Genomic DNA, 21,682 nt, shown 5'->3' on the forward strand with positions numbered 1-21,682 from the left:
TGCCGGGATAAGTCCGTTTAACCTCATATTGTAAAATAAAATTCACTATAAAAGATCGGAACAAATTGAGAGACCCAAAATCGTATTTTGATGGTTTTCTTAAGACGAAGAATATATATACAGGTATTAATATACCAACGTTGAAAACAGAAAAATTAAATAAAGAAAACTGAAGCGTGTACAATATGAAAAACGCACGTGTATAGAATCGTCAATGTTGAGTATTAAACCTTTGAAAATACTGCACGATGCTATAACAATACAATTCCAACCATACAATTAGAATCAAAACGAAAAATTATCTTTCTATCAGACTGTTTTGGCCAGTAGCTTTTATATGTTTTTAAGCAATATCTTCTATATTTGAATCGATTGAGCAGAAGTTCAAATCACACAATTCCGAACGTGATTGAATCTTGATTTTGAATTAGTATTTTTGTTTAAAAAGCCTGTATGAACGAAAAAGGTACGCTTAACCAGGTGTTGAGCAGTTTATAACAAGTGTTAATTATTACTCTTGTTGGTTATTTTATTTCTCAACCTTACATGAGTGTTTGTTTACTTATTACTTTGATCTGTTTCCTTTCACCCAGTGAACAATATGATTAGTTCGTAAGTTTGTTAAGACTATGGCAAGGTTTTGCATAAAACAATGTAATAAAACAATTTTATCCAAATAAAAGGTGATGTACAAGCTATTTAGACTCCGGACTCCTCCCCCCCCCCCCAAAAAAAACGGAGGAAAACTTACTAAGGACAATATAATTTTCAGGCCCCAATAGCACGCGCTATATTATCATAACAAGGACACTTAAGTGCCATGAAGATTGTTGTATAAAGTATAATTTCATTTATAGATAATAACGGAGAAAGGACCTATACACCCCCTCCCCCGGTAAAATGTAACTAACGCAGAAGCAAGAAGGGAAAAGATAGGATTTAGAATGAATGAGTCTTTCCCCCCCTTTCTAGTCATAGCCCCCCCCCCCCCCCCCCCCCCCCTCGCGCTCATTGGTCGTTATATCGTCTAGTCCCCCAATTCCCGAAAAATATCATAACGGGTGAAAGATTTCAATATATCACATTATGTATAAAACATACAATGCATATAATAAACTGAGAAGGAAACAGGTCCAGATACTGCGAATCATTGAAACATGACAGAGACAGCTCTGGAACAACAAAGAGATTCCATCTCTAGAGACAAATCAGACTCCCAGGGACCCCCCAAGAGGACGCCGAGTGTCAGTGACAAAGTCCAGGAGAGAAAAGTAAACAACTCCAGTTCAATTTTATTTTACAATTACTTCTTGTAGGTTTTTTCCCCAATTGTAACCCTTTGATTGGTAATAAAATCTTTCTTGTGACATTCATGGGGAATGTGAGTTAAACCTGCTAAGTTTTTTCAAGTCTTTTCTATGTAACTTCATTTTTTTTCTTAAGAAATAAATTTTTCCCAAAACGTTAACCATACTTGATACAAAAAATATTAGAAAATCATGCAATCATTTATCAATAATCAATTCAACTAATGAATGTGCCTTTTCTTCTTAGAGGTAAAAATGACTTCTAAGTTGCTATTTAAAAAGATACGCTCTTGTTGAGAAACTAAAAACTCACGTTTTAAATACACGTACAATTCTTACTGACCGCAGACATTAGTATATTAAACATCTCCCCAGTACGTTATGCAACCCCCAGTTACAACGCACGTGCCATTCCATAGTAAATCATTATGTAAAAAATTGGCACGAGCTTCTGGGGGTGCAAATAATATGCACCCACTAAGCTGGGGGCAGAAACGGAAGATACCCATAACTTCTATCCAGCAGTTAATTTTTTATAAGCGAGTGTGATGCTTAACAATATGCGAGACTGCCTGATCCTATTTGACTACCTCATCAAGACCGAAGATTTAATGCCAAAAAGTAAACTACAGATGTAAAATCATATTCTAGGCTAGAGTGGTTGCGGCCTTCTTATTCAACGTCAAAAATGCAAAATCAGACATAGCTCTAATAAAATATTTTATCAAGGTAAACAAACAGGAAATCACCAAAGCCCGAACGCAGTAGTAAATTTTATCTGGTCTCTTGCTAGTCACCTTCAACACATCTCGAAAACTATTGGGCCTTGATAGGAGTTAAACCCATTCCCTCTTGCAACTTTTACTTAGCATAATACCGAAAAGAATTGCTTGAAAGCATGAGGCTCAAAACTTGCAAAATTAGGCACAAAACTTGCACGCCGAACCAATTTCAGATAAAAACAAACTTTTAGTTAGTCAAATCTGTGTCTGCGTACTGAGTATGGATCCTAGGAGCGGTTGTCCGCTCGTAGTCCTGCCGCGTAGAGGCGTCCCTACTTGAGAACCTTTAGTTAGTCAAACATTCGAGGCTCGCTATTGTCTTCAATGGTTAAGACACGAAAGGGTCTTTAACTTTTCTACTGTTATTTGAACAATTGTAATTGAGTAAACCATAATTTCACGTACTTAGACGTTTTTCTATGAATTAATGCATTCCTCAATAATAAGTGCCAATTAAAGCAGGCCATAGAGTGAAGCTAAGTAAGAAAGACTGTGTCGTGCAATAGTTAAGAAGTAATGAGTGAAAAATAGTTATTCGAATAACAAAACGCGTAAAAAGAAACCAAACCAAAAAATTTACAAACTTAAGTGAAACAATTTATATTCCCTAAGCATTTACTCAACTTATCTTTAAATGATAGGAATAAGTAACCAAAATTGCTGAAAAAGTTTTGCGTAAAAACGGAGACTGCTTTTACAGTTTAAGACGTTGCCTAAATTAAGAACTCAGAAAAAATCTAGCTAATAGGATAACTTCCTACTCTCTTCATCCATGTACAAAAAAATGAACACAAAAAGTTCAATTCACCGACAAACAATCTAAGAAAAACAATCATTGCCTATACCGAAGCAACTACTGAGCGCGCGCACCAAAAGCCTTATATGAGAGCACAATTTTGCCTTCTATCTTTAAAATTTGCCATTTCAAAATGAGCTGAACCAAAACCGGCATTACAAAAATTAAGCAAAATTTTCCCGCAATTAGAGTGGGATCATAATATAGTTACACCCCTTTACGCACTCAAAAGTGGGGAAAATTTCAGTAAGCACAACGCTAAAGGTGAGTTTTTAGAACTCACGAAGTGAGAAAATTTTCAACAAACGCAACAGTAAAGGATAGTTCTCAGACGTTTTTTTAATGTATCACAACTTTGCTCCTCATGGATGTACCAGAAATAGCTGTTCCAAGTCTTGAACCCATTGATAAAAAATTCAGTTCGTCCTCCGATGGCTGTCTTGTGTGTGGTCACACGCAGCAACTATTTTTTTCCTTTCAGGAGTTGAGACTCCTGAAATTGAATATTATAATCTAAATACTTTGTATGGAACTGAATTTTAAAGAAGATTAGGCTGAATTCTGAATATTGAGCTGAAGATTGTGCTGAATTTTAAACAAACAAACAACGTAAACAATGACTTTAGGTAAATACTTTGGGTCTTCTAATTAATCAGTTTGACTTTTTATCCTTCAAACCGAGTAAGAAATTGTGAGAATGAGCTGGGTCATTTGTGATAACAAACAATTATATACAACTAAAAACCAAGTCACTCACTGCGAGCAAAAAATTTGGAAAAAAAATTTGAATGGAACATTATTTCTCAACGGTTATGGACGAAAAGAGAAATAATCATTTTTTCGATAAAACCCACTAAAACGCAAATAATATTAATAGCTCTCCACAGCAAATCAAATCAAATATTAAAAAAAAAATACATTTAATACGAAAAGTTGAAAACTGGGAAAACAAATTAGTATCAACCTTTTATAAGATTAGTTCAGTATCTGGAGAATAATTCTGACCCACATTCATGATTGTGAAATTTCAGAATGTGAGTAGACCAACTTCGGGAGCCGAACGAGCCAGTCTATCCAGAGGAAGCCAAAAAAGCAAACGCCAGCACAGCGACAATCCAGAGAGCCCAGGTGAACATCCAGAAAACGATGAAGACGCCCATTTGAGTGGTGATCAAACCGGGGGTGAAGGGGATGGTGAGGAACGAAGCTTGAGTGGTATGCAACCCCATATTGAGCTTTTCGATCCAGACAAAGAATACGACACAGACCTCGAAGTTGAGGGTAAATTGCTCCTATTCATGTCAAACAAACAAGATCGGGTTTTTCCAGTTATAGACCTTTTATCTTCGTGGGCATAGAGCCTATAGCCCCCTTCACCATTTCCGTAACCTTACCCAAGTGAGGCAAACTTTGATTTCATAGGCCAAACAATCTGGCCAAATAAAGGGGTCTTTCCCATTATAGCCCCCCGCTTAAAGGTAAGATTACTATACCCCCAATCATGGTAATTATACCATAATGGGGGGCTACAATTTCATGGGGGGCTGTAATGGGAGACTCCAAATAAAGTACACCAGAAAATAGGATCTTGAGTGACCCCCGAATAAAGACCAGAAAATCGGCTGTGTTCACTGGAATATCGGATGAATGGTCGGGTTGCACTGCACTCAAAATCTCCGCAGCCACAACCTTTCCCCCTCCCTCCCTGAGAGCCGAGCCTAGTTTTTACTAGACTGTTTCAGAGAGCAAAGAAACCTTTGACCGTAACTGGGAGGAGATCTACATGGAGGCATGCAAGAGGTACACAGTAGTGCCTGCATCCTACTTCACTCGCAACATGAAGAGGGAGACCCTGATCATGAGGCATCACGGTCTCGGGGCCAAAGGAGCACAAGCGATTGCAGTTGCCCTCGTGGTACGCATTAATATAAATTGAAACATTTAAACGGTCCACGCAATTTTTGGAGGAACATACACTGTTCAATTTTTGTTGACATACTTTTGTAGGCTTGGCTTTAAAACGACTAACAGCGATTAGCAGCTGGTGGGGTTTTTTGAGCTCTGATATGCAAAGCAGCAGACTCTGAGCCTTTCAGTTCCTTTCAAAAGGTCACATGAATTTTGGGATATCTTCAGGTTAAACCTAACTGCTCTTTTCAAAACTTAAATTGTATTTAAACTTCAGTCATTATTCATTGCTAAGCTTTCGGCTCTTTTTTTGACTGGTTACTTAGCTATTGGAATACACATCATGCCTTGTTCATTTTCAGATCCATCTAAGAATCATCAATATCCGTTAGCTAAAAAAAACAACAAAAATGAATTGTTTGTTGTTATTTCAGACGAACACGCGTGTGACCAAGCTGGACTTGAGTGACAACCACATTGGGGAGGGAGGCACACTGGCCATTGCTGAAATGCTTAAGGAAAACTTCTACATCGCTGATTTGGTAACATAACATGGCAATACATTAAATAAATTTCACTAAAAACCTACATCAATTTAATAATGATCTTATTGATAAGAACAATTTTTCAGAAAATGACTAAAATGAACAAGAACTTAAAAAAACCGACGAAAATGGGATTTATATTAGGATAACCACAAAAACGACCATTTCGTTTTGAGTTCGCCATACTCGGTAAAAGCGATAATAGTTTCATAAGCAAAAACTACGAAGATAAGGTAGGAACAACAAAAAAAACAAAATTTCTAACAAAGTGTCCATTTTTATCAAGATACTTGATATTAATAATAGTTATGAATAGGAAATTAAAAATTCCAACTACTGAGTTGTGTTTCAGTCGCTGGCGGACAATGCAATAGGTGAGGTTGGGATGATGGCTATGAGTGAAATCATGAAGAGCAATCCCTCCCTCACTAATGTCACCCTCTCAGGCTGTGAACTGGATGATAGCATGTCACACATAATCGGAGACGCCATCGAGGCAAGTTCTAACAGCAAAAATGGACATTTTTCCATCCCACGGTTTAAAATAACCAGTTATTATTATAAGGGTTTGTTGATAGCTAGTACCTAATCTTATTAGGCCGTACATATCATTAACAGTGCAAAACACAAATTAGCTTACACAAAGGCTAATGGAAACAAACATTTTGCCAAAAAAATTCTCGGCAGACAAAGATTTGTATAGAAGATCTGATTTTGAAAAATAATTTCTTCAAATTTTCGAGCAGCCATATCGTGACTAAGACACCATAAGACGGCTTCTGTTTCAGAAAATGCAAAAGGTGGAGGTGCTGGACTTGAGTCATAACAAACTGGGCGACAAATCGGCGGAGGCCATTGCAAAGGGAATCAGTGAGTCCATGTCTCTCAGGACTCTTGACCTAAGCTGGAACAATTTCAGACCCAAGGGAATCGTCACCCTAGCAAAGGGAATCAAGGTATATTAACCTGAACTTTGAAGATCAAACTTTGACTAGTAAACAGCTGGCTAGAACACTCGATCTTTCATGAGAACATCATTCATCTTAATCTGTAAAATAAATTACCACCGATTCCTCTAGTGATAGGAGAGAGTATCATTAGCGCTATCTGTTTTCAAAAAAACTTTACTGTATACTATTGTAGACCACTTGTATACTATTTAGGTACGAAACTATTATGGCACCGGGTATAGTTGAAGAAAGGCAAACTAATGTGTGACACATTGGAAAAAGTTCTCTCAACTTTTAAGCCAGATCATACAAATAAAGAAACCGGCGTTACTTTTCAAGCAGCCCTGTTACGCAGTAATTTCTCAAGAACCAATTAAAGAGATTTGAAAGAACGAAAATTGTCTTTAAATGTAGTATAACCGAATTGATGAACGCAATAAGCAGAAAACAAAAATTCAAAACGTGCTCTTTCTTTTACACTAAAAACCAAATAATGCTTCAACATCTAGTGTACGCAAGAACTTGCCTTGATAATGAATCAATTTCAATGCGACTCGCAAGTATTGGCGTATAACGATTGCGAGTCAAAATTTGTTTCAATGCTCATTAGAGACCTATAGGTAAAAAACGCAGATGCTAATTGTTTAAATTTGTTTAAATCACTTCTCCATTTTAAAAAATGAAAACTGAAAGAAGAAAATTATACCGTAATCGAAAATCATGTTACCGAAGATAGCAATTCTGAAAAATGCAAACTAATTTAAGTACTGGCGAAAAAGATACGCATAAACCAAATAACGTTGGAAGAAATGCTCTCAAGCGACAGGTGGGGCAATGGAGGGGTTCGAATCTGCGCCTTCCAGGATAACTGTCTCGGACCTTTACAACTAAGCTATACGTGCTTTCCACTATCCTTGCTAAAAATCGCTTCAGCTTAGCAAAACAGATAGTTTCTGAACAAGAGCAATTTAGATCAAGCAAAAACTAAACCCAGCGTTTAAAAGTCACCCGAGAAGTGAATCCGAAAGAATGTCCGTCAAGCAAAACAGTGAGGAAAAAACTGCCAAGCATAAAAAAAGACACGTTTACAGCAATGCTTCACAATTTGTTCGAGAGCAATTAAAACTAACAGACTAATGTCGGACAAATTCTACCGAGGTGGGAGGTGAGGGGGCGGGTTGCTCAGAAACGTTATTAAAGGCAACTGCGGTCAGGTTTTCACGCATTTCTATTGAATTAATTAAAGCAACAAAATTTTGATTCATTTTGATGTTTTCGGTTCTAATTAACGCTATAAGACTGCAACTGACTTAGTTTACACTTTGAACAATATACCAAACTGTACTAAAGCTAAAGAGGAAAACCTAAAGCTTACACATGGCCTAAAATTCCAAAGAAAAACAATTTTCTGATTTCAGCAAGCGTACTCGATGACCAAGTGCAACCTTTCTTGGAACGGTGTTGAGAACGAGGGAGCTTTGGCAATCGCAGACGCCATCAAGAGTACTGACATCTTGAAAGAGATAGATGTTACAAATACACGAATCAACACAGAAGCAGCTGTCAACTTAGCAAAAGGACTCGCTGTCAATGAGACACTTATGATTCTCAAGGTAACAAACAATTCCTTTTCTTGGAATTTGGCACATTGCTCGTCTCGCATTAATGATTTGCATTTTAATACGAGCGACAATTTATTATTTGTATTAGGTAGTTACGCAGAGAACAAAAAAACAATCAGAAAATGAAATACAAAAATCTCCGCATAAATACTCGTGCACAATTTAACCGTAATTGTTATCCAAGTAGGTAGTGCGGTTCAATATTTTCGGATCTTGTTAGTCAAGAGATCGAGAGGGACAAAAATCACATCAAAATTGGATATTTGAGTCATCGTTTTGCAAAAAACTGAACTGCGAAATTGAAATAGAAAAAAGCTAAATTGTAAATATTCTTTCACACTGTAACTGTTGCCAGGCAAAGCACGTTTCTGTTGAATTCACTTATCGTGTGAGTAATTGGTATTTAATAATTGTTCAAGGCTTCCTTTGAATTTGACCGCAACTTAACCTCAACCCCTTTTGGGCATTTTAGATGGGTAAGAACCCAATGGAAAGTGCTGGGTGCTATGGAGTGATCACACAGGTGATGTTAAATGCCAACTCAAAACTACAGGAGATATACTTTGATGTGAGTTGAAATAACACAACTACTTCTCACTTCTCCATCTACTAGCCACGCAAAAAATCATTTTTCACTCACCTAATCCTCGGCCAAGTAAAAACATGTTATTTTATGCGAAAGATACGATTGTCAAAAACATTTTTTTGCTTCAAAACACTTTTCGTTTTTTGAAAAAATGAAAATTAATAATTTCAAATTAAAATTTCGCTAGCCGCGGAGATTTGACATCAATTAAGTTATCAAAGTTACTTTAGTGTATTTTGCCCGATTCTAATAAAAAATGTGACAGCTTGGAACGCACGATCATCATAAACTTTGGTTTTTAGGATATCTTGGTAAACAAGGACTTCGATGAACAGCTAGCCAAACTTCATGAGATCCACCCCAGCATCCAAGTATTCGCAGGTGGCCACGAGGAAGAGAGACGAAAGAAGGCCCCTGCGTATTTGGATCATCCACTGCTCAAAATCAAAAAGTACTGCCAAGAGAAGGAGATTAATCTTCTTGAACTCTATCAACAAGCTGACAAAGAACAGACACTCAACATCAGCAAGGACGAGTTCCGCTCCGTCTTACAGGTCAGTTGATTAATTATGTCAGTAAAATCCGTTATTGAATTGATGAAAAAGCAAGAATATACCCATTTGCACAATTTCGTTTGATTTTATTAATTGGCAGCAACAGCTAGTAGCTCGAAAGGCACCTTTTTGTAACTTTAAGCGATACTGGGTTCAATTGCAACTCACGTCAGATTGGCAGTAATTTTTTAAATCAATTTTGGCCATAACTTGTTTCGCTGGCTAATAATAATTCTCATCCCTTTTTTTATCTATCTGGCGCTCTATGCTGTAATGTTACAAAGAAAACAATTCTCAGATCAGTAACCAAAAATGAAACAGACCAAAAATGAAGGCCAAAATCTCCAACAGTATCCTCAGTCGACGTTGAAGATTCGTTGCAAGATGATTAGAAATGGTTCAACTGTAGAAAATTACTGTTACGTGGACTGCTGCTTTGAATGAACGAATTGATTCGGCAAATAGATCAACTGATGAAAACAAGCGCCCGACCTCAATTCTGGAGCAAAATTGAAACCGAGAGAAGCCTTGTGGAGTTCAAAGTTTTTTTTTCAAATAGGAAACAAAGGTTCATAATGAAGTCTGAAGATTATGAGTGGCAACCTGCCATTCATGGCAATCGGGAAAGATTGTACTTGGTGCTTTTCACCATAAAAATCAACTCTATCGTACCGGTCCTTGGTTTGCCCATAATGCGAAATCATTTAGAGACAAACAATTCAGCAAGACGAATAAATATCAGTTACGACATTCACTCGCATCAGTCAGTTGAATAGCAACCGTACAATTGTCAAAATGACACCCCGGACAAAACCAAGTGTATATTAGTCTATTACTATTCGACGTATCGAGTTATTAGTTGATTGCAGCGAGGCCGAATTCCCAGTGAGAATATTGATAACAAGTGTCCATTAACAATAGTCAACTGTCCGATAATGAAGTCTGCTATTGCACAGTTGACGCGACAGACAGCAAATATAATAATTTTGGGCGAAAAGTTGGTCGAACGTACAAAAAATTGCAGAACAAAAGACCACAAGGACTAAAATAATTGCCACAAACTTTTATGTTTCAATTGAATTCACAATTCGTATAAACCATCATAAAACTTTTTTAATTCTAGGACACGGGAATTGGTCTGACGGATGAAGAAATGGCAACTATCACAGTTCAGCTTGATCGAGACATGACTGGTTTCATCAACTACCAGTGAGTGAGATAATATTCACAAGATATTCAAGAGTCAAGTAACCACCTCACACCAGAAACCAACTAATGGGAGTTGAAATTCTCCACTTTTGCAACCCTTCAGCATATGCAACAATCTAATCTCAAATATTAGACCTGTTTCCCACTGTATCACCCACTCCTGCCCCCGCTTAAATGATCCACAACCTAAAGCCCCCGATTTCCATATTTCTACCACTATGGGACGATAATGACATACACTATCTTAGCTTGCGTTCTCAGGCTGGAAATGATATAATACCTACATGGAATTTTCTTATACAAGGCAAAAATTTTTGTGAAACAGTTCATTGTCTCAAATTATTGTTCAACTTAATTTTGCGGGTGACTGAAATACATAACTCATGTTTTATTACTAGCGACATATTCTCCGAAAAAACTCTACAAGAGGCCAAAAATGAGGCCAATCGCCTATACATGGAACAGGTGGTGAAATACGCTGCCAGAAAGTAGCGCATCTAAAACATGGTAACAATCTATAGTCTTCCCCATACAGTTAAAACGCAAGCCAGTTTCAAACGTATCGGTAGTGTAGGAGTTGAAAATGATATACAGATAATGCAAATGACCAAATGCATGCTCATTTGCACGTCCGAAGGTTTTCGACCGTTCACTTGCGTTCAAACTATATGGAATTTGCTATTTTGTCCACGAGTGTTTACATTGCATGGTGTTTGACACTTCTCATCGAACACATATATATTACATTCATTGTATACACATCATCCATACAGTTTTGTCTATTTCTACCACGCATTGCCACATTACTGAAAACTTGGACCCGAACTCAACATAAACAACTCCCAAGAATAGCATTAAAAGCTTCTGAACTTCTTAAAAAAACTCCATTTGAAAAAATCGTTTGTAACCCACCCCCCCCGCCCGCCGCTTAGTGAGTGCATATTACTTGCATATTGATGCTGCTCAGCAAAAAACGTGAACTTCTCTCGTTTAGGGAATTCATGACCTTCATGGAACAAATTGAACCTGACGATTTCAACGAAATGATAAAGTGGCGTGTTAGCCAGTTTCTTAAACGAAAGGATGATGAAAAAAGAGAGGCCGAATTGGCTGCAATGGAACATGCTGAGGAAGACCTTGAGCCACTTGAAGTAGAAGACTAGTTATCACTTAAATTTATCATTCAGACTCATCAAAAATTCTTTATTTGCTATTGTTTTCTTCAAAGAAAATCAAGTGTAGAGGTTGAAAATAGATTTGATGAGGACAAGAGAAACTCTTAACTACATTAGATGCTTCTAGGAAAGGCAATTTCAATGACAATCACATTTAAAGTATAATAAAAAATTGCCATTCTGGCTTCTATCTGGATCCGCGTTAGCGGTTCGACACCCAAGTAAATGCCGCTTCAATAATTTCTGAACTGACGCAGGATTAAACTATGAAAAATGAGCAAAACTGAAAAGAAAGCTGTTGTTGTTGAGGATACATAGCAAGCTAGAGGGATCTCCACCTAAATGGCCAGTAGAAATCATCATTGACTACTTAGACAATAGGAAACAATTCGTTCGGGTAGACAACACAAGATCGGAAACTTTAGATGTAACAAGTGGGGTACCCCAAGGTTCTCTTCTCGGACGACTCCTGTTTTGCATATTCATCAATAACCTACCTGATGTGTTAGTTTTCTCTGACCCATTTATCTTCGCGGATGACCTAAAAATTCTTGAAGTGAAGAAAATGTTTTGGCAAGTTCAAAACGATCTCAATGGTATTGAACAGTGGGTAAACGAAAATAAAATGAAATTAGCCATGGACAAATGTGCAAAGCTGAGCATAAGAAGTCAAACACAAAATTACGAGCTTATGGGCACTAAACTAGAGTCATCCAAAGTCATCAAAGATCTCGGCATCTATGTTTCCCATGACCTGACGTGGAAGACACACATCGAAGAACGACTGAAAAAAGCGAACAAAGTACTCTACCTACTTCGACGAAACATAGCTCTTCAACTAAGACAAGAGATCAAGCTCGGACTCTACAAGTCACTAATTTTGCCAGTACTCTTATATGGCTCTGCATGTATAAATCCGAACCGAGGTGAGCTACAACAACTTGAAAGATTTCAAAAGAAAGTAGTCAAATGGATCCTTGGACAAAAAGTCATGCCGTATCCAAATCAACTGAGACTTCTTAACATACTACCACTACCAATGTTCATGCAACTAAATGACATTCTACTTTTATCGAAATTGACAGAAGACGATAGCTTTTTACCAATGCTGAAACAAAATTCAGAAAAAGGGAGAACAAATGAATTATTCAAGCTCCCGAAAAACCAGAACTGAAAAGGCTAGAAATGATTTCTTTTTCCGTACATGGAGACTAGCAAATCGGATAGAAAAGTACATTGAATTTAATACGAAAAAAGGCCTTAAAAATCGAGTTTTATATTTCATGTGGAAGTTTGTAAACGAGCGATTCGACGAAAATAACATCTGTAGCTGGCATCTATGCTGTGACTGTCAGATCTGCAGAAATAATAGGACAATTTTCTAAGACGACGACTGGGACGAAAGTCCCCTCAGTGAAAATTGTAAATCCCCAACAACAACAACAACAAGACTCCAAGAGTTCCGGCACAATTGGCAGTCGCTGGCAAACAGCCACGTGCACAATGATTGTTTTGATGTATATACAGCTGAACCATATGTAGTCCGTCATACGTCAAACTGATGCACAATTTTTCTTAAAAACAATGAGATATGCAGAAGATTTGGAGTAACATACGTTCTCCCAAAATCTATCATAGAACCATATCATAGGCCAGAAGTCAAGGTGGTACTGGAAGGTTGGTGCTATTAAATAGTTTCATATTAATATGGCTGATAATCAAACTGGTGGTCCCCAAAGACTCAGACTCGACTCCCAGAAGTTGTGCAAGGCCTATTACCCCACTGTAGACGAGTTGATCCACAGTGAAGACGAGGTGCTCACGAAGCTGTTCTCGAACATGAAAGTCGTACGTGGTTTGCCTGCTCCGTGAAACCGTGTCCCAACTACGGAGTGCTAAAAAACAGAACCAGTTGCTTGGATCTGCAGTGACGCAAATCGACGTGGGTGTGTAGGAGATTCAAAAGAGAATAGAGACTACAATGAATCAGTTTCGTTCATGCTGTTGAGCCTCTCATTGCAAACACGATTTCATCGAGTTTGAAATCGAGTATACCAGATTCAAAAAGTTTTGTCAGTAAAGTCCCCGCTAGTGCTGGAAATGATCATAACATCTCGAATTGTTTGCGAATTCAAGGAAAACAAGAGGACGCGAACAAAATGAAAAAATGAAAACGTCCTCATGAGTATGACCTTTTTCTTATCTAGAGCAATTGAGTCAAACACGAGAGACAAACAAGCTCTTCAAGTTCTTCAGAAACTTCAAACCAGAATCAACAATGCCCTCCAAACTGTGCCACAGAGATAAATTCGCCGTTACAGATCATGACAAAGTGGATTTAATGAATGACAACTTCCAGTCCGTGTTCTCTTCGAAGGACTCTTTTGGCACTGGCCAGATGGAACCTTTATGAATAATTGTTCGGTCGACATTCTACAAACTTTAAGCCCAACTACTGCCAAAACTAAATTGGTTCTAAGTAGCCTAGATGAAAACAGGACACGAGGTCCAGACTCTATTCCTCCTTTTTTCTTCCGCCACTTAACTCAATCTATCTCTAATTCTCTATCTGCCCTCTTCAAAATTATCCAGCGCACTGGAATTTTCCCTTCATCTGGAACGGTTGGTGCTATCTCGTCGCTACTCAAATCAGGATTACATACCGAAGCTAGCAATTGCAGGACCGTTATTTTATTGAATATTGCTTCCGAAGTTCTTGAAAAATGTATCTAGGAAAGCATCTAGAGACTTTGTATCACCAAGTTGATTATGTACCAGCATGGTTTCACAAAAAAGGCGCCTTATCTTAACAAATCCACTGCCTTACTTGGAACCTATATGAAAACGTATGGACATGAAGTTGGAAACTGTGTCCACGTTCTACAGTGATTTTGCAAAAGCGTTCGACAAAGTTCCGCACAATTTACTTTTGTACGCTTTTGGTATCCGAGGCCAGATTCATCGAGTCATCGAAAAATATCTAACAAATTGTCCTCAGTTTGTTCATTTGATAGAGTGAAATCGGATTCTTTGGCGGTTAAAAGCGGAGTACCTTAAGGCTTCTTTTTAGGGCGATTTCTTTCATTATTTTTGTTAATGACTTCCCAAATGTAATCGAGTTCTCTCTACCATATCTTTTTGCAGACGAATTGAAGCCTTTTCATACCAATCTCTTTGAGTTGCAGGGAGATATTTGAATCTCGGATAGAGAAAAATGGAATGCAGTTAGCGTCAAAAAAAGCTTCGTAATCAACTTTCAAACAAATCCAGTACCCCTATGCCTCTACAGAGAGCAAATTACTAATTTATCAATTGTGAAGGGTCATAGAGTTGGAGTCAAGAGTGACCTATTTTTCCTTGATCATTGAGAAACGACTTTCAGAAAAAAATTCGTTGTTTTTGATGGTCAAAACTGTTCCGCAAGGTGTGGATTGGAAGTCCCGCCATTGTTTATATAAATCATTGATTTTGCCTATTATCATTTTTGGAAGCATGTGTTGGTATCTATCTCTCATCGACTGCCGACTGCTGGAAACTTCTCAAAAACGTGTTGTTACCAAATAGATACTCAATTACAGAAATACCTATTACAAGACCAGGTTGAAAGTCGCTAATTTACTAACTGTGCCCATGTTTCCCCAGCTATTGCATCTGTTGCAGTTATAAAAACTTTGCCATGAGGCATACGACTGTGACTATAGTGCGTTCCTAAAACTCTGTGATTTGGAAAAGCAACGAAATAAGTCCGAATTTTTTGTCTTAAGACTCCCAAAATATCAGAGATTTTTCGCAATTTTCTTTTTTATAACAAAAAAAATTTTGAACCACTTACCAAAAATATCAGCTTTCTGTATCAGTCTGGACTGAAAAACCGACCGCTGAACCGCATGTAACAGAACATGCGGGAAGAGTAACCTGAAGAAGATGTGTCTACGTGGAAAATCTGCTGCGATTGTGCGGCCTGCCGTACTCTTCGGTGGATCTAACTGTGAAAGTGGAGACGTCACCTACATCAAGCCACAACAACAACAACAACAACAACAACAAAAACAACAACAAGACGAATTAATTTTTTGAATCGAATTTTCAGTACTGCTTGGTTTGAATAAAGAACAATTTGCATCTCAGAACAAAAATCAACGACTGATGTGGTACTACAGCTAAATGAATTGTATTTTTGAGATCAAAGCATGGAAACTGCTGGTATTTTATAGGGAAGCAAAAAAAGGTTTTATGGAACTTTTCCAACGAAGCTGCATCTGAAACCAACATATGGGAGTCGCTTGCAGACGTTAACTCATTTGGAATGTAACACATGCAGAATCAACAAAACACTATTTTAATAAATCACAAGTCGCATCAGCTACGAGCTGAAAATCCAGAACAATATCAACAACAACAACAAGACAGCAAACAAGAAAACCTAATAGCCCGTTTTCTGATTGCAAAGAAGTGAATCACGGTGCGTGAGCAGCTCAATAAAGCATTAAGTTTGCCCATGCTATACAACAATTATACATAAAACGACAATGAACTCTGCGGTGTGCGCAAAACTAGGGGACGTGAATATTAGCCGAAAAAAATCAAAATAGTTAAAAAAGGTCAAAAGTCGATATAAAATTTAAAACGTTATAAATTATTAAAAATTTAAAATTTAAAACGTGATAAATTATTTAATAACGTTATCTTAATAGAAGGATCGTCAGGAATTAAATATTAGATAAACGTTCACAAATAGGCATACATACAGTAACGTGTCTTGTTGATCTATTTATATATGCGAAATTTTCGAATACTTCAATAGTTTTTCACCTAAATTTTTGTTAGTATGTTAAAAGAATGTGAGTTCGTCTCTTCATAAGTTTTGATTGGAGATTTTCGTATTGGCGATCGATTTTAGGTTGCTCACATGCTAATTTGAAATCTTTTTTACGCAGAACGTGTACTCGTCCTACAAGTTAGAGGAAGTTAGAAGAATGCGCGTATTCAGATAGAAGAAAAAATTGCACATTTTCAGTTAGCAAAACACATGTATTCAGTTAGCAGAGATAATTCTCCGATAATTCTTGTATGCCGACATGAATGGGACGCGCAAATATCTAACATGCTTACACATGAGAATAACGCGTTCAGCCATGCCTCACGGGCCACAGCCATGCCCCTGTGGCCTATAGGTCTTGATATGAATCTATCAAAACCGAACAAATTATTACTATCGTTCTCATACGTGATTGGTTAATTTTTCCTTTTCGACTAATATTTCTTTCCGCTAATTTTATTTTCGGCTCAATATACAGTTAAAATCAACGATTCACTTGAATTCACTTGAACATTCGCAATCCTCCATTGAAATCATTTCTGCTTCTGCACATATCTTTTTCAGCAGTATCTTTCCAATGTTCTCAAAAAAATATTATCAAACGCATTTATTCATAGATTAATTGGGTTACTAAGAAGTGGTTTCTACGCGAACGCATGATAGAGCAAGATTTCTGCTAATACGGACAAGAATCGTTTTTCCCATTAGCTCCCCCCCCCCCCCCTCGTTTCGTTTACTAATCAGGATTGGAAGCTATAAGTTGACTGACTACTAGGCGGGGAGCTATAAATGGACAGACCCCTGAAATCCTAACAGCCGATCTCACAAAGCTAAAATGTGTCGTAAGTCAGAACCCTTCATGAAATAGTCCAAACTGAAATTTTTGAAACTTTTAAGGGTATCTGAGTTTTCAACGACACGCACGTATAAAACAATTCATCAAAAGACAGAATTTTTTTTAAAAAAATATAGATTGAAATCGATTATTTGTCGATGCATACAAATATGTAAAAAATTGATTTATTAATTTCGGTTAGCAAAAATAAAGATTTCTATACAAAGGCGTTGAACAATTCTTTTGGATATATTTCTTTTGCCCCTCCAATCCCCCCGTTTATTGGGCTTATATGTTTTACGTGGGCTGATAGAGTTTCTATTTTGCATTATAGTAACGTGTTATATTACAAAATACAATTTGTTAATTGGGGGTTAAAATGCTTTGAGTAGTGATGCCGCAGTTCAAAAATTGTTTTTTTTCAAGGAGAAAAACGATTCTAAATTTTTTAAAAGTAAATTTTTTACAGAAAACAATTCAAATTTTGAATTTTGCAATTTAACGAATTGTGTTATTGTTTTATTGCAAATTTTTTTATAAAGAATTGTATTAATTTTAATACACTTGTCCTAAAAAAATCTAAACATAAGTATTTTAAAAGAAACTCCAAAACTATTACATATGAACGAAATCAACAATGCACAATTCGGGATTTCATCATTCTGCAAAAAACTTCAGAATCAGGACTTATTCAAAGAAAATTAATATTTCAATCAAAATAATTAAATTGCCCTGGTTTTCAATTTTTTAATAACTTTTTCTTGAGCTAGCAAATATGCGGCGTTAATCTCATAATTTGAAAAAAACCGCCGGTCGATAAAGGTCATATAATGCACCCCAAAACTTCCTCATTTCATTGTCGGACTCTGTACTTGTCCCCATGGGCTGAGGGCTCCCCTGCAGGTTGTGGTACATACGGATAGTCTGTTCTATTTTATTTTCATGCTGAGCCTTAATGTGACCTATTATATTATACAAGTAAAAGTCGCAGCAACTTTTTTAAGCTCATGTCTAGAGAAGAAAACACTGTATCAAACCACCCACTTTTTAATGCAAAACTATTCTCAATATCTTAACATTAATTTGCGGTTGTTCTTTTAAATCTCTCTCTCTCTCTCTCTCTCTCTCTCTCTCTCTCGCTTCCTCTCTCCCTCTCTCTCTCTCTTTCTCTCTCTCTCTCTCTCTCTCTCTCTCTCTCTGTGTGTGTGTGTCTCTCTATTTCTCTCTCTCTCTCTCGCTCCCTTGAGCCGAGTCAACAACCGGAGAGGAAACGAATCACTTTTACAGGATAAGTAATCATTGTTAGAATTTCAGAGTTTTTCCGTCACAATTTGTTATAGGGATAATTCTTCAGCTGGTAAATCAGATCGGACTCTCGGTATGAATCCAATCTTTTTCAGTTCGATCACAATTACAATACTAATACTCAATAACGCTGAAGGAGTATCAACTGGCGAAGTCAGCAGGACTAAAGAAATTTCTCAGATTCGCTCCTTTCTGGGATAAAAAACTTGAGAACCTCTCCTAGGCTGGGAGCGATGGGGTGTCATTTTACGGGTTGCCAAATCTTGCCAGCAAAGGTTTCCATTGACATTCTGACAGAATCTCTTCCGGACAAAGTGAAACATTCCCGGATTCCGTTTGAAAAAAATGTCAATAACAACACAACTCAAAGAGAATGCAGTTGCCAAACACAACAGGAGCAGCAGAATAGAAAATGATTACATAAGTGCCAAAAAACTAAAGCTGCCGTGATGCCGTGTGGATAACGTCCGTGCAAGGTTTTTGACAGTTATTTTGCTCCTGTTTTGTGTCTAAGGTTGGGTGCGGAAGATTGGCGAGCGTTCTTTTCTCAGGGGTCAAAATATGAAAATGACAAACTGGGAATTTTAGGCGTTACTAGATGACATCTTCACTAAATTGCAAAATATCACTTTCCCCAGATACACTTTTCTCTCTCGCAAGCAGCTACAAGGAGGCCCCAATGAATAATATCTATGGATGTCTACACAGATTTTTATTAAAAGCGACCTCAGAAGTCAACAGGAGTTTATCATCCGCGATGTAATCCTAGGCAATATGTCGGATGGCGCAATCTAATGAGAGTTACTTAAAGAGACTGAGACAACTGTATTAGCAACAAATGGGCAATAAAAAATGAAATGGAACTCCAAAGTTGAACAATTATGGGCAGCCGAATATACTGTGATCAGCTCTTGAACAAACCTCTCGGTGAATAATGTTCAACAGCACTGGAATGACCCTATCTAACTACTATCGGACACCCCAACAATGCCCCTTTAGAAAATCAACCAATTGCCAAAACTGTGGAAACCCTTACTCTTCGAGTCATCAACAAAATTGTCTTGAACAGGGAAATTTGAGCAAGAACTCTGGTATACAGGACCAATTTGCTAAAGTTTGTCGAAAAACTAAAAAAATTGGAAATTCAAACCTAAAGTAAATAATGTGGAAGACAATAATTCTGAGGCGGCAACTCTTGAGACTGCGATTGATGATCGAGTGAATAGAATTGGCCACAATTTAATGCACCAGAAAATTTAAGATGCAAACTATGATTCAGACTACGTGGAAACAGAGAAAATGAGCAGCTGTCATCGCTAGCAATCAATATCGCGAATGAGAACCGATAAATCTTCAACTCAAATTTGGAAACTGAAAATGAACGTTATTGGATTAAGTAAGCGTTTGTATTTTAACTCACAAAATACTTCCAAATGGAGTATCAAACAGAGATGAACATCGCTATTGGATAAAGTCTCCAACGATACATGATGTGACAAAATTGTCTAATGGATCAAGATTGCGGGTTTAATCGTAACGACGGTGAATTGCAACGACTGGAAAGCCAAAAAATACCTAAACGGTTGTGGAATAGAAAGATCGAGCCATCATTTGGATAAATTTGTTCCAGAAATTAGGCTTATCTTTGAGTCAATCAAGATGTACCCGGTTTGACCAAACTTACAAACGATAAAACGGGCCATATATTGTCACTAAACCCATAAAAAATATCCGTTTTATGATCTTGCTATGGTTAGAAAGTTTCCATATTTGGTCCGTATTATGGATAATAAGTTTTTCTACGAGAGCATTAGTTTTTCCAACTATGGTAATATATGAATGAAAGAGAGGTCCCTGCCATATATGATCCGTTTTATGGTTAGTAAGTTTCCATAAATGGTCCGTTTTATGGTTGGTAAGTTTCCATAAATGGTCCGTTTTATGGTTAGTAAGTTTCCATATATGGTCCGTTTTATGGTTAGTAAGTTTCCATATATGGTCCGTTTTTTGGTTAGTAAGTTTACATATATGGTCCGTTTTATGTTAGTAAGTTTTCATATATGGCCCGTTTTATATACCGATCATATATGGCAGGGCCCTCTCTTTCATTCATATATTACCATAGTAGGAAAAAATAGTGCTCTCGTAGAAAAACTTATTTTCAATAAAACGGACACTATATGCTGCTAACCATAGCAAGATCATAAAAAGGAAATTAATTTTTATGAACTCTTATGGTCCATATATTGCCCGTTTTATGTTTAGTAAGTTTGTCTGATCATAGGACGTTTCGAGAGCTGAAATAGGTTAAATACTGATCAATATTATGAATGTTCAACCAAATTACAAACAGCTCTTAATTTTCCTGATCTCAGATCACGCTTTGGTATATCTCTCAAACACACAGTAAAATCAACAACACACAAGGCCTTTACACCTACACATCAAACAGGACATTTAAAATTTATACACAAAAAACTCATTATAAAATGAAAAAACTGCTCAGATCCTCTATTGTCATCGCGGTAAAGAGAGATAAATCGATTAAACTTGTCCTTGTCTCCAAAATAATGAATAAATCCATCCATAAACAAAATATCGAATACCAAATACTAATAATAACAAATATAAATAGACACCATACTCTAAAATGTCAATTCACAAAGAACAGACAATACCGCGAACATCAAATCACTGGATGTGAAAATTGATTACAGTCAACTTGATTTAGAACCCTAAATGTCCTATCATTGCAACTTAAATATATTAGCAGCAAATGTACGACTTGTTATTGTTTCATAACAAATTTTTTTTGTGCATTACATTATGATTATTAGTAGAGGTTCGCAAAAAAACACATAAAATTATTTTATAAATGTCTTAAAAAACATGATGATAATCAACTCTAAAACTATCTTGTCATCTATCAAAAAACAAATTTGAATTACTTCGCTATAATTTCATTCATTCTGGAATATCACTATTGGAATAAAAACATCGGCAATTTGAAATCTTTCCGCAGCTAAAAAACTCAAACAGTTTAGACTTTTTTAAGGTTCAGTACACTACTTAGGATTATTCATTCTGTATGTTTCTTTATTATATCATCCCCTGGGCCCACTACTATGAAACAAGACTAAATTTCAACTGAACAATAATTCTAGGAATAGGTTTACAACACATCAATAATCAATTTACAAAGACAACCAAATGTATAGATTACAACCTGAACCTTGAAACCCAGATCAAATGTTACTCACCTCGCTCTGGATTATGGGCCGGTTTAGAG

General features: G+C 36.9%; 2 protein-coding genes across 6 annotated transcripts in view; both read left to right on the top strand.

The window, feature by feature from the left end:
* Window positions 1-249: 249 nt before the first annotated feature.
* LOC142352151 (uncharacterized) lies at window positions 250-11,472 on the top strand. Of its 5 annotated transcripts, XM_075404549.1 has the most exons (13): window positions 250-550; window positions 1,132-1,271; window positions 3,917-4,166; window positions 4,628-4,800; window positions 5,228-5,335; window positions 5,691-5,834; window positions 6,127-6,294; window positions 7,707-7,901; window positions 8,383-8,478; window positions 8,799-9,050; window positions 10,174-10,259; window positions 10,658-10,766; window positions 11,254-11,365. In XM_075404549.1, exons 2-12 carry the CDS (start codon window positions 1,158-1,160, stop codon window positions 10,749-10,751), a joined length of 1,680 nt encoding a protein of 559 aa, XP_075260664.1. In that variant the 5' UTR covers window positions 250-550; window positions 1,132-1,157; the 3' UTR covers window positions 10,752-10,766; window positions 11,254-11,365. The 5 variants fall into 5 exon arrangements, with proteins under 5 accessions (XP_075260664.1, XP_075260660.1, XP_075260663.1 ...); XM_075404545.1 differs by lacking the exon at window positions 10,658-10,766 and having other exon boundaries at window positions 250-556; window positions 11,254-11,472; XM_075404548.1 differs by lacking the exon at window positions 10,658-10,766 and having other exon boundaries at window positions 250-556; window positions 1,138-1,271; window positions 11,254-11,472.
* Window positions 11,473-13,141: 1,669 nt separating this feature from the next.
* Window positions 13,142-21,682, top strand: part of LOC142351638 (uncharacterized) — a 53,248-nt gene continuing 44,707 nt past the window's right edge. The window contains exon 1 of the mRNA XM_075403776.1: window positions 13,142-13,282. Within this exon, the coding sequence (XP_075259891.1) occupies window positions 13,142-13,282 (141 nt within the window). The remainder of the gene's footprint in view (window positions 13,283-21,682) is intronic.

This window comes from Convolutriloba macropyga, chromosome 13, assembly GCF_964194025.1.
Source record: "Convolutriloba macropyga chromosome 13, txConMacr16.3, whole genome shotgun sequence".
Taxonomy (NCBI): domain Eukaryota; kingdom Metazoa; phylum Xenacoelomorpha; order Acoela; family Convolutidae; genus Convolutriloba; species Convolutriloba macropyga.

Bases quoted from the DNA above. Each gene is read 5' to 3' on its own strand.
- LOC142352151 (XM_075404545.1), top strand. From the start codon at position 1,158: ATGACAGAGACAGCTCTGGAACAACAAAGAGATTCCATCTCTAGAGAC. The intron at 4,801-5,227 runs GTACGCATTAAT...TTGTTATTTCAG, and splicing joins CGATTGCAGTTGCCCTCGTG to ACGAACACGCGTGTGACCAA. The intron at 10,260-11,253 runs GTGAGTGAGATA...TCTCTCGTTTAG, and splicing joins ACTGGTTTCATCAACTACCA to GGAATTCATGACCTTCATGG.